At 40.5% G+C, this 14028-nt stretch overlaps 1 protein-coding gene across 1 annotated transcript in view; it reads right to left on the bottom strand.

The window, feature by feature from the left end:
• Positions 1 to 7074, bottom strand: part of CAPZA2 (capping actin protein of muscle Z-line alpha subunit 2) — a 57776-nt gene extending 50702 nt beyond the window's left edge. The window contains exon 1 of the mRNA XM_018047188.1: positions 6910 to 7074. Coding sequence (XP_017902677.1) covers positions 6910 to 6948 — 39 coding nt within the window. The 5' untranslated portion in view covers positions 6949 to 7074. The remainder of the gene's footprint in view (positions 1 to 6909) is intronic.

Here is a 14028-nt window from a genome sequence, read left to right as displayed (position 1 = left end):
TGAAATTAGGTTTATAGATATAACTTGCTTCAGAAAATGGAAATCTAAGCAGAAGTGCAGTGAGTCTCTTAGGAGAAGGGGGGATAGGAGTTGGGGAAGAGACCTTTAAAAGCCAGTATGGTATTCACTGCATTTCTTTCCCACTGCTATGGGGACAGTGGTTAAAAAAAAAAGTCTAAGACTTTTTTTGAGGGGAAGGGTAAATTTCACATGCTCTGTTTTGTGGATTTAAGGTGTACAGCCTGTTACTTGGATATATTTATATACTGTACCTTGGTTTCCACTGAAGCAATATTCAGTCACATAATCTTAGTACAATACTGTCTATATTCATTATATTGAGGATCAACTCACTATGGTTTATTTACTACTCGTGTTTGTACCCGTATCTTACTCCCCCACTCTACATTCCCTGATAACCACCTTTTACTGTTTTAACAGGTTTGACTAAAGATTCCACATATAAGTGATAATGTACAGTACTTGTCTTTATCTACACATTTCACTTAGCACAAGGTGCTCAAGGTCCATCCCTGTTGTCACAGATGGTAGGCTATCCTCCTTTCTCATGGCTAAATAATATTCCATTGTGTGTAAGAATCATATCAGAAAACCCACATTTAGACTGAAATTCTCCAAGAGCCTGAAACTATATGACTTCACTGATCACGGCTCTTCTGCCGCTGACCCACACTAGATATACAAAGAATGAGTGAGACCAACGCCTTCATGTTTAGATTTCAGTGTGTTTCTTATAGCATTATACCCTTGCTTCATTGATTCAGAATCAATGTAAGATGCATAATTTCATGGATCACTAAAAAAGTAAAATGCTACCAGTTTCACAAGCCATGCATTGTACAATGCAGCTTGATTTCAGAGATTTTAAAATATGGAAAATGATGAGTTGTGAAACCAATGAAAATGGTATTACTATATTTGATAGATGAATGAAACTACCTCCAGGTAGTTCACAAAAATTATTTCCATTCACTCTCAGTAGGAACATTGTACAACACCTGCGAACTAAAATGAGCAAGAAAAGTTCTCATCCAAAGGTTCACAGTAGAACATGTGTCTTAAAAGAAAATAGATCCTTCAAAATAAAATTTATGAAACTCTTTTTTTGACAACTACAAGTGGTTCTATGAAACCCCTATTTTCTTTGATATATATGACTCTCTTGCAATAAATTACTGCTTCAGGCAATTAAGCTTTTAGGTCAGAACATGGAAGCACAAGTCAAGTTTCCCCATCATACTTTTCAACCTTAAAATCTACTCCGTAGTCTCCGAGTGTTTTTATGTACTGTGTTCTGACACTAAAACTCGATGCGCAGGACTTCCCCGGTGGTCCAGCTGTTAAAACCCCATGCTTCCCCTGCAAGGGGCTTGGATTCGATCCTCGGTTGGGGATCTAAGATTCTGTATGCCACACAGTGCAGCCAAAAAGTAAATAAGTAACATTAAATTTTTTTTAAAAATCCTTATAAAACGCAATGCTCTATGTATATGACTACTCTTATATGACTACCCTCTATGTATATGACTCTCCTACCTCTACATTTATGTAGGAATGATTCCTCAATGTACAGAAAAGTACTACAAATTTGCTTTAGTGTGCAAAGTCTGAAAAACTCCACGAATGTTATAGCAACTATCAAGTTTCTGCTTGCTGTAGGAATTTTTACATTTTATTGGCGCAAAAACAGGATTCATTCACCTACAGAATGGAATTAAGAACGTATAATTTCTACATTAATAGCTTATTGGTTGATTTACTGTTTTAGTTAATAACAACAATATTGACTTTACATGAATTATGACGAAATATGGGCTTCCCCAGTGGATCAGCAGTAAAGAATTCACTTGCAATACTGGAGATGCAGGTTGGACCCCTGGGTGGGAAGATCTCCTGGAGAAGGCATGGCAACCCTCTCCAATACTCTTGCCTGGAGAATTCCACGGACAGAGCAGCCCAGCGGGCTACAGTCTATGGGGTCGCAAAGCGTCAGAGACTACTGAGAGACTGAGCCCAGCATGATGAGATATACTGGCAGCTTACCTTGTTTTTACATACAAACAACACTTCTGAAGCCAAATTATGGTCGATTAGGATTGTGCATGAGGGAGAAGTATATAAAGTGCATATTCATATTTAGCATGTGTAAGTGATTTGAACTGTAGCCAATATCACCACCTGCACCTCAAAGAGCACCAGGAATTTCATTTAACTATTTGAATCTTCAAAATCTATAACATTATTTAGAAGTGAAAAATGTGGGCATACTAGATTTTCCCTCTGAAACCTGACTTTATATGCTGCTACTTTTCATAATGTTTTTTTCCTTAATTCTGTGAATTCATGACTCCTTTCTTCATTCACTCATTGAACTCCTGTACTCATCACATACATTGTACAGATGCTAAAGATGGCATTATTTCTGCACTAAGGAATTCCAATAGAATATAAGGGAAAAAAACCAAGTAAACAAATAATATGAAAAACTCTATTTAACACTAATGACGTGTTACAGGGTTCAGAAGAAAGAGAAAACAGCTTTCAGGAGAAAGAAAACTAGTCAAGTGAGCTGAGCTAAATCTTGAAGGATGAGTAATATTTTCATTTTTTCAAAAAAGGGGAGAAATTGGGGAGCAGTACCAATTCTCAAAGCAGGTAAGTCAGGAGCAGAGAAAAAGAACTGAAATGTATTGTGTCTACATGCCAGGCAACGGTCACACTTACAGGAAGTTAATGGAGAATGAACCTTCTATTATATATTCCCACTTTTTAGAGTAAACAGAGGCTACTGAGCAATGAACTCAAGGTGCTACATGCGATTAGCATGCAGGTCTCTTTGAAGTCACAGCATGATTAAATAACAGTATATATTGGAAATGTCAGAACTATTTAGGTTAGAATGGAATACAAGGGCACGAACACCATTTTCAAGAGTTGGGCCTCCTCATAAAAGTAATGGAGGAATCCAGCAACTAAAAGCTGGGGAGTAGAAAAATGGCAGGAAGATAGAGGGATCTGTCTAGAGAGTTTATAATAAAAGTCCAGCAGTGGCAAATAAAACAGACATGAGACATTCTTCTCTTTTTCTTCCCTTAGATTTATTTCTTCAACTGTGTAATCACAGAACAATCAATTTGCATTTTGTTCATACAATAAAAATTTGTTACTAAACAACAGTAGTTCATAAATTGTTAATGGTCTCGTCAACTGAGGTTATAAATAAAATATTAATATAAGTGAATTAATTTTTTCAAGCAAAAAATAATTAGAATAAAACATATTCTGATGGAAAAAACAAGGTTTGAAAACCGAGTGTTAGGTTCAGAGAGCACAAGGAGGAAAAAAGTTAAAATAAACCTGAAATTAAAAACTGGGACTTGAATAATGAGAACCGTCATAAAGAGAAAAATGAGCAGGAGGAGATGGGTATCTACTGCCCTGCTCTGGGTAAGGGGAGAGAGAGGGGAGTTTATTTAGACAGGTTCCATCTGAGCATCTCCTTAACTGTGAGCATCTCTACATGAGTAGGACCAGTAGATAAAAATGTGTGACCAATGCTAAGGAGAGAAGCAGGGCTGAGCTACATATCTGAGACACATCTACAAAGTTACAAAAGTTGAAGTTATGAGAGTGGATCACTCTACTCACTGGGGTGGGTGAGTTTAGGGGCCGTAGATCCTTTCAAGTCAGTAACTAAGGCGTTTTCCAAAGCCTGGAGTGACTTTCAGGATTTCTCATTGAGAGAGCAATTTGGAAGTAGTTCTTTTCATTTGAGCCGTTATACCAACCACAATTTCACATAATTTCAATCACAAAGAATGCTTTTCTGTACAATGTAGCTGACTAAGGAATGGAAACATGGAACTGTTCTGGCCTAGGGCTTCTGTAACTATGTAAAAAGGTCTATAGGACACATCACAGCAAATAACTTTAAAGAACTTCACTGTGCTTCTTCAAATAATTTTCTTCCCTATTAACCTAGTGGCCAAAGGAGAAAAAGTTATTAATTTCACAGCATCCTCAAGAAACAACGGTACATGATTGAAAAAGCAAAGATATTATTCTAGACTAATTTCTAAAATGCTTCCTACCACAAGGTATATATGAAACTATACCAGCAGCATGAAACTTTTAAATGTGTCAAAGAAAAATAAACTTTGTTTTAAAATGATCAAAACAAAAATTAAAACCCAACACTATTTAACATTTAGTTATTTACAATTTCTATTAAAACCAAACAGAACTACTGTTTCTCCCTTTTCAAATTAAGCTGTCAAACTAAAAACAAACTTATAAGTCCAGATTCCATCCTCAATTGTTAAGGAAGCCTAATGTTACAAGAGTATCAACTTTTGATTCAGACAAACTAAGGTTTAAATAGTACATTTGTACTGCCTACTTAAGTGTCCTTCTGTGAATAACTTAAAGCTTTTCAAAACTTATTTTAATTATTTTGTGAAATAGTAGTAATAAAACACCTAGACTTCACTTTCACTTTTCGCTTTCATGCATTGGAGAAGGAAATGGCAACCCACTCCTGTGTTCTTGCCTGGAGAATCCCAGGGACGGGAGCCTGGTGGGCTGCCGTCTATGGGGTCGCACAGAGTTGGACACGACTGAAGTGACTTAGCAGCAGCAGCAGCAGCAGTAATAAAACCTAGTTCAAACTTACAACAAATTAAAAGTATTTTCTGAGTTAGGCATATACAAAGCATAGTACTGCATGTCTTAACAGTTTCCCTCATTATCTGCAATCAGTAACGGAAATTCCAAGAGCACTGAAGTATTAAAAACTTATTCTTGAAAATTACAAACAAGGTGGCAAAAAAGTAAAATGATTCAAATATTAGTTTTAAAAAATCACCTTAAATCTATTTCCGATTCTATGTGATGGGTCCTTCTCCAACAGATTAAAAAGAACATTTAAACAAATAAAGTAACAAGACTGTTAGAATTTCACTTAACCAGTTACTTGAATTTAATCCCACAATTAATATTTTTCTTAAAAAAGTAATCAGAAATTTATAGGTAAAATATTTTCAGAATAGTCTTACAAAACTCTAAGTAAAAACAAACCCATGAAATTCCTTCAAATGAGTTTTCATTCATTTACTCTTTAAACATGGTGTTGGGCATGCATAAAGAATAAGACCCCCCACCTCATTCCCTCAACTTTATGGAGTTTAGCGCCAGATAAGAAGAAATCGTGACATCTCATTTTGAAAAAAACTTCGCTATTTTAGGCGTTTACAACACATGGCAGGTCTATATTAACTCCCACACTGAGTACTCCTCTCCTCAGCTAGATTTCTACTTTGAGCTACTAATCACCACTTACCAACAGCAGAACGAAAAACATGACAATCCCTTTGCAAAAAACTTTTTACCACTACTTAATATTAAATGTGTATGCACACCTGCTTTACATTTTCAGTTACCAATTTATGGTTATTTACCAATATCATACATGTGAATAGTGCGCAGCAACTTTTATATACATAAGGATCTGCCTAACAGGCCTGTGAATTATGGAGAACCTTGTTGCCCCACTTTGTAGTTTTATTATCACTTTCACCAAAGAGCACAGAGGTTATTGAAAAAAACAACTTTTTTTCCGAAACTAATGATGAGGCTGACTGCTGCACGTTTACAACGGGAAGACAGAACATGACATTTCGGTACAAGAACACAGGATATAAAAACACTTGGAGCAGAACGTTCCAACCGAAAATATCCTTAGGCTTACAACAAGATTTCTTAAACACCAGTATGTGTGTGTTTCATATATGACAGTACTGCTTTGAAGCTTAAGAAAATGAGCCTTACTAAATTAAGAGTGGACACTTCGAAAACTGTAACTATCTTATTCAAAGTTATGTCAGTTACTTCTGAGTTTGGGAAAGATTAAGGATCTTCCCAGGAAATACTCAAAATTAGTAGGGTACTCCTGTTCCTCAAAACACAGACTGGGGAGTGGGACCTCACAGGGGCCAAATGAAACCGCGAGAGAACCAGTTCAATGATCAGATTTCCTCAAATGCCTGAGAACTTAAAGTAGTTCATCTGGTTCCAGTGCTGTCACAGCATCTAAGATACAGTAAAAGGAGTTGCACAATCTCCCGTTTTCCGAAGAAGTCTAGCAGTACAATGGGGCGCCACCAAATCGGCCCCCAGGAGGGCTGCTGCCAACAGGGGTAGCAAACAACTGGGGGAGGGGGGTGTCTTTTTGTGAGCAACTTCATTGCCTCCAGGGGAACATGGGAACTGCAGAGCCTACACCTAAAGACGAAAAAGAAAAGAAAAGGGAAAAAAAAAAAAAGACTTCCACGGGTAAAGGGGAAAAAAAAGAACCAGAGAACCTAGAAAAGGAAGCATTTTGCTAGTAGGAGGAGGGAGTAGAAAAGAGAAGTCAAGGTCTGCTTCCTAAGCGATTTTTCCCCCTTAGTCCTCACCCCGGCCAGGCCTTCGGGCTGCGTACTGTCCTTGGGCCGCTTCCAGGCCGGGACCCAGACCCTTCTGCAGTTCCCGACCCGGACACAGGGCCCCGCGGCCGAGGCGCCGGGAGAGGGTCCCCGGCGGCCTCCGCCCTCCGCGCCCCCCACCCCCGCCCCCGCCCGTCGCGCCAAGCGCCGCCGCCCAGCTCGCGCTTCCTATTTTCGGAGCACACACCCTACAAGGAGCGGAGCGAGCAGGCCCGGCGGAGACCTGCCCCCGCGCGGCCTCGGGTGACTGACAGGGGCAGGCACTCCGGCGCCGCGAGGAGAAGGGAAGGAAGGGCAGCCGAGGGCACCGGCCAATGCCCTTCTCCGGCGACCAGACTCCGGGCCGATACAGCGGGGCTCTACTGGCTCCCCGAACGACTAGCTCCGCCGCCTCCGAGGCTCTTACCTTCTCTTCATCAGACAACTGCTCCTCCAGATCCGCCATTTTTCTTCTGGCGACAAACCGCGGTAGCGGCGGCGGCGGTAGCGGGCACCTGACTTCCCCCTTTCCGTGCGGTCCTCCTCGCTGCGCGCCCCCGCCAAGGGAGGGGCTCGCAGCCCAGGCCGCCCGCGCACGCGCCCTGGGAGCCCCGCCTCCCTCCACCCGGCCCACGGGCCCCGAAGGACGGCTGTGCGCGTGCGCGGGTGTCTCCGCGGCCAGGGAATGGGGGGGGGCGTTGCCTACAGCCGTCTGCTACGGGCTTGTCAGCATCCTGAGCTTAGAAATCTTTCCCCGCTGTTGGACCATATGGACCCAGTCTGCGACGAGTACATTTTGAGCCCTTGATTATGTTCCCATCAAGTCCTGAACTCTGCCAGCTAAAATGTGAACAAGTGCACAAATAGCTTTTTTTTTTTAGTGACGAGAAAAATATTCGACGTTAGTTAAAATATGCACTTACAACCCAGTATATAATTGGAAGATGTTCAGATATATTCATTAAAGAAATAACTGTTGGTCCTTTATTGTGTGTGTGTGTGAGCGCACGCGCGCTCATTGGGGCGGGGGTGCAGGGTGGATGGCGGGTACTGTGGTCTCTGGAGATGTACAATGTTTAGCAAAACCCAAAGAAACCTCAGTTCTGAAGAAATTTGTTGCTTCTTCGTTAAACGAACGTAATACACAGTTATGTTAAACATAGATCCTACCCTTCTGAATAGGGAATGCCTGATTAAATATGGGAAAGCCCAGTAAAAAATTGAATTTCGGATAAACGATGAATATAATTTATAATATTACATATAATTTAAGTATTCTCCCATGAAACATTTGAGCAACATCAAAAAATTACTTTATGTTTTCAAATTTTATTGGATGTCTGTCAATTTATTATCTACTTCTGAATCTTCAAGTTTGGAAATCGATGAAGATATAGTCAAAGCTGTGTATTTAAACTGGCTAGGAATCTTATAAAGTGCAGTTGCTGATTCAGTAGGTCTGGCATAGGGCTGCAGGCTCTGTATTCCTAACAAGCTCCCAGGTAATGTCAATGCTACCCATCTGGAGACCACAGATTGAGTAGCAATACCTTAGAGTTTAGACAGGAATTAATACTTTAATCATTATGTTGTACACCTAAAACTAACACAATGTTACAAGTCAATTACATCTCAATAAAAAAGTATATTCGATACAGACTGGGAGAAAATATTTGCAAATTATGCAACTGACAAGGGCTTAATTTCCAAAATATACAAACAGGGCATACAACTCAATAACAAGAAACCAAACAATCCAATCAAAAAATGAAATGTATGTCATTTCTGCAATGAAGACATGCACATGGCCAATAGGTACATAAAAAGATGCTCAACATCACTAATTATTAGAGAAATGCAAATCAAAACTACAGTGAGGTATAACTCACACTGGTCAGAATGGCCATCACTTGAAAGTCTACAGATAACAAATGCTAGACAGGATGTGGGGAGCAGGGAACTCCCTACACTGTTAAAGGGAATGGAAATTGGTGCAGCAACTATGGAAAACAGTATGGAGGTCCCTCAAAAAATGAAAAATAGAGTTGCCATATGACCCAGCAATACCACTTGTGGGCATATATTCAGAGAAACCTCTAATTCAAAAAGATGCATGTACTCCAATGTTCATAGCATAATTATTTACAATAGCCAAGATATGGAAGCAAACTATATGTCCATTGACATATAAATGGATAAACCAGATGTGGTACATGTATACAATGGAATATTATGCAAACATAAAAGAGAATGAAATAGTGCCATCTGTGGCAACATAGATGGACCTAGAGATTATCATCGGAGAAAGCAATGGCACCCCGCTCTTGCATGGAAACTCCCATGGATGGAGGAGCCTGGTGGGCTGCAGTCCATGCGGTCACGAAGAGTCGGACACCACTGAACGACTTCACTTTCACTTTTCACTTTCATGCACTGGAGAAGGAAATGGCAACCCACTCCAGTGTTCTTGCCTGGAAAGTCCCACGGATGGGGGAGCCTGGTGGGCTGCTATCTATGGGGTCACACAGAGTCGGACACGACTGAAGTGACTTAGCAGCAGCAGCAGCAGCAGAGATTAACATACCAAGTAAAGGAAGTCAGAAAGAGAAAGACAAATACCATATAATTTCAATCATATGTGGAATCTGGAATGCAAAAGTAAGAAGTCAAGAGATACCTGGAGTAACAGGCAAGTTTGGCCTTGGAGTACAAAAGGAAGCAGGGCAAAGACTAACGGAGTTTTGCCAAAAGAACTCACTGGTCATAGCAAAAACCCACTTCCAACAACACAAGAGACGACTCTACACATGGACATCACCAGACAGTCAATACTGAAATCAGATGGATTATATTCTTTGTAGCTGAAGATGGAGAAGCTCTATACAGTCAGAAAAAACAAGACCTGGAGCTAACTGTGGCTCAGATCATGAGCTCCTTATTGCAAAATTCAGACTTACATTGAAGAAAGTACAGAAGACCAGTAGGCCATTCAGGTATGACCTAAATCAAATCCCTTATGATCGTACAGATCTGATAGAGTGTCTGAAGAACTCTGGATGGAGGTTCATAACATTGTACAGGAGGTGGTGACCAAAACCATCCCCAGGGAAAAGAAATGGAACAAGGCAAAATAGTTGTCTGAGGAGGCCTTACAAATAGCTGAGAAAAGAGAAGAGAAAGAAAAAGGAGAAAGGAAAGATATATTCATCTGAATGCAGAATTCCCAGTAATAGCAAGGAGAGATAAGAAAGCTTTCCTAAGTGAACAATGCAAAGAAATAGAGGGAAAAAATAGAATGGGAAAGACTAGCGATCTCTTCAAGAAATTAGAGATGCCAAGGGAACATTTCATGCAAAGATGGGCACAATAAAGGACAGAAACGGTATGGACCTAACAGAAGCAAAAAATGTTAACAAGAGATGGCAAGAATACACAGAAGAACTGTTCAAAAAAGGTCTCAATAACCCAGATAAACCCAGTGGTGTGGTCACTCACCTAGAGCCAGACATTCTGGAGTGTGAAGTCAACTGGGCCTTAGGAAGTATTACTATGAACAAAGGTAGTGGAGCTAATGGAATTCCAGCTGTGCTATTTCAAATCCTGAAAGATGATGCTGTTAAAGTACTGCATTCAACATGCCAGCAAATTTGGGAAACTCAGCAGTGGCCACAGGACTGGAAAAGGTCAGTTTTCACTCCAATCCCAAAGAAAGGCAATGCCAAAGAATGCTCCAACTGCCGCACAATTGAGCTCATTTCATATGCTAGCAAGGTAATGCTCAAAATCCTTCAAGCTAGGCTTCAACAGTATGTGAACAGAGAAATTCCAGATGTACAAGCTGGATTTAGAAAAGGAGAAGAACAGAGATCAAATTGCCAACATCTATTTGATCACAGAGAAAGCAAAAGAATTCCAGAAAACCATTTACTTTTGCTTCGTTTACTACGCTAAAGCCTTTGACTGTATGGATCACAACAAACTGGAAAATTCTCAAAGAGATGGGAATACCAGACCACCTGACCTGCCTCCTGAGAAACCTGTATGCAGATCAAGTAGCAGCAGTTAGAACTGGACATGGAACAACACACTGGTTCAAAATTGGGAAAGGAGTATGTCAAAGCTGTATACTGTCACCCTGCTTATTTAACTAATGTGCAGAGTATATCATGAGAAATGCTGGGCTGGATGATTTATAAGCTGGAATCAAGATTTCTAGGAGAAATATCAATAATCTCAGATGTGCTGATGATACACCCTAATGGCAAAAAGCGAAGAGGAACTAAAGAGCCTCTTGATAAAAGTGAGAGAGGAAAGTGGAAAGCTGGCTTAAAACTCAACATTCAAAAAACTAAGATCATGGCATCTGGTCCCATCACTACATGGCAAATAGACGGGGAGAAAAATGGAAACAGTGACAGCCTTTATTTTCTCGGGCTCCAAAATCACTGTGGATGGTGACTGCAGTCATGAAGTTAAAAGACGCCTGCTCCGTGAAAGAAAAGCTATGACAAACCTAAGGCAGCATATTAAAAAGCAGAGACATCACTTTGTCGACAAAGATCTGTAGAGTCAAAGCTATGGTTTTTCTGTTTGTCACGTATGGATGTAAGAGTTGGACCATAAAGAAGGCTGGAATTGATTCTTTCGAACTGTAGTGCTGGAGAAGACTCTTGAGAGTCCCTTGGACAGCAAGGAGATCAAACCAGTCAATCCTAAAGGAAATCATCCTCGAATATTCTTTGGAAGGACTGACTGAAGTGGAAGCTCCATTACTCTGGCCACCTGATGTGAAGACTGGACTCAATGGGAAAGACTCTGGTGCTGAGGAAGACTGAGGGCAGAAGAGGGTGTTAGAGGATGTAATGGTTGGATGGCATCATTGACTTAATGGATATGAGTTTCGGCAAACTCCGGTAGATAGTAAAGGACTTGGAAGCGTAGTGTGCCACAGTCCATGGGGTCACAAAAAGCTGGACATGACTGAATGACTGAACAACAGCAATATGTGGAATCTAAACTATGACACAAATGAACTTATTAACAAAACAGAAACAAACTCACAGACAGAGAACAAACATGGTTACCAGGGGAAAAGGGGGGAAGGGATAAACTGGGCAATTGGGATTGACATATACACACTACTACATATAAAACTGGAGAAGGAAATGGCAACCCACTTCAGTATTCTTGCCTGGAGAATCCCATGGACAGAGGAGTCTGGCGGGCTACGGTCCATGGGGTTGCAAAGAGTCGGACACGACTGAGTGACTTCATTTCACTTCACTTCACTTCATATATAAAATAGATAACTAATAATAGCTGCTGTATAGCACAGGGAACTCTACTCAGTACTCTGTAATGGCCTCTATGAGAAAAGAATCTAAAAAAAACACAACAGAGTGGATATATACATGATTGATTAACCTTGCTGTGGCTGCCGTCTATGGGGTCGCACAGAGTTGGACACAACTGAAGCGACTTAGTAGTAGTAGTAGTAGTATACCTGAAACTAATGCAATATTGTAAATCAACTATGCTTCAACAACAACAACAACAAAAAACTTATGGTTACGAAAGGGAAAGTGGTGGGGGAGGAATAAATTAGGAATTTGGGATTAGTAGATAGATACAAATCACTTTATATAAAATAAATAAGCAAAAAGGTCTTACTGAATAGCACAGGAACTATATTCAATATCCTATAATAAACCATAATGGAAAAGAATATATATATATATACACACACATATATGTGTGTGTGTGTCTGTGTGTGTAACTGAATCACTTCACAATACACCAGAAACTAACGCAACATAGTAAATCAACTATACTTAAATTTTTAAAAGTATATTTTAAAGACATTATTGAGTAGAAAATGAGACACTTGGCAACTTTTGAAGTGACATCATCAGAAATACGTCTAGCAAGACAAATTTGACAGCTGCATGTAAATGACACGTGAGAATACCTGAAAGAGCTAAAATAATTTTTCCTATGTAAAACTTAATTGTTAAGTAATTTACTGGGGGCTTCCCTGGTGGCTCAGCAGGTAAAGAATCTGCCTGCAATGCAGGAGTCGTAGAAGACGTCGGTTCGACCCCTGGGTGGGGAAGATTCCCTGGAGGAGGGCGTGACAACCCACTCCAGTATTCTTGCCTGGAGAATCCCATGGACTGAGGAGCCTGGTGGGCTAACAAGTCCATAGGGTTGCAAAAAGTCAGACATGACTGAAGCAACTGAGCATGCATGCACACACAATTTACTGAATGGTCATGGTGTGCCAATCATCGTTTCTTGCGGATGGAAAGCAAATAGAAGGTATGCTACTAAAAAGCTCATAGTTCATTTGGGGAGAGAACAGGAAGGGAAACCTTGCTGACACATGCAGGGAAGAGCAGGTGCCCTGTTGAGGGTAAATGGTGAAGAGAAGACATGGTAAAGGATATACCACACAGTTTGATCAAGGACTTACTGGATGTAAATAAAGAATATGTTTACTTCTTACAATTTACAAATAATTTCTTCATGATTTCTCACTGCAGCCCCCTGAAGGAAGGCATGTATCAGCATTACACTCCATTTTACAGGAGAAAAAAACAGAAAAAATACTTGCCCAAGGTTGCACCTAAGTGACTAAATTGAGATTAGATTCTAACATCATAGTATGTCTCCCACGTTCTTTCCACCTTGAGATCCTTCTCCCTCTCTAAAGCTGAGGCACTCTCCATCAAATAAAACTTACCAAAGGTTGATTACTCTACCACCCTGGTATTCACCACAAGCTGCTTCATCAACAGTATTTCTGTTTTATTCTTCTTCCCTTTTTTTTGGTTTCTGTTCATCCAGCAACACCTAATATCAATAATTTGTCAGGTACTCAGTAAGTGTGTTGCTTGACTAATTGGCTGCTCTTTTCTTCTGGAAACCTCTCCCAAATCTGGTACTGTTTTGTAATAATTTGAGTCAGACTATGTTTATAATCACCCTGGAGGAGGGCATGGCAATCCACTCCAGTGTTCTTGGCTGGAGAATCCTATGGACAGAGGAGCCTGGCGGGCTATAGTCCACAGGATCACAAAGAGTCAGACATGACTGAAGTGACTTAGCACACACACACGCATGTTGATAATTGTAACCTCAGTGATACTCTAAATGCAGTTCCCTATAGTGACACAACCAGCAATTACGTATAGTTTCTGATAATCCTTTCAAAAACCTCCTATTATCACCCACTTGATACAATTAAAAGTAATTATAAAATTTATCAGTTCAGTTCAGTTCAGTCGCTCAGTCATGTCCAACTCTTTGTGACCCCATGAACTGCAGCATGCCCTCACCCTCCCTGTCCATCACCAACTCCTGGAGTTCACTTAAACTCATGTCCATCATGTCGGTGATGCCATCCAGCCATCTCATCCTCTGTCATCCCCTTCTCCTCTTGCCCCCAATCCCTCCCAGCATCAGAGTCTTTTCCAATGAGTCAACTCTTCGCATCAGGTGGCCAGAGTACTGGAGCTTCAGCTTTTGCATCATTCCTTCCAAAGAA

This window comes from Capra hircus, chromosome 4 (assembly GCF_001704415.2).
Source record: "Capra hircus breed San Clemente chromosome 4, ASM170441v1, whole genome shotgun sequence".
Taxonomy (NCBI): Eukaryota; Metazoa; Chordata; class Mammalia; order Artiodactyla; family Bovidae; genus Capra; species Capra hircus.
Note: the sequence above shows the minus strand (reverse complement) of the source record. Positions and strands in the feature narration are given on the sequence as shown.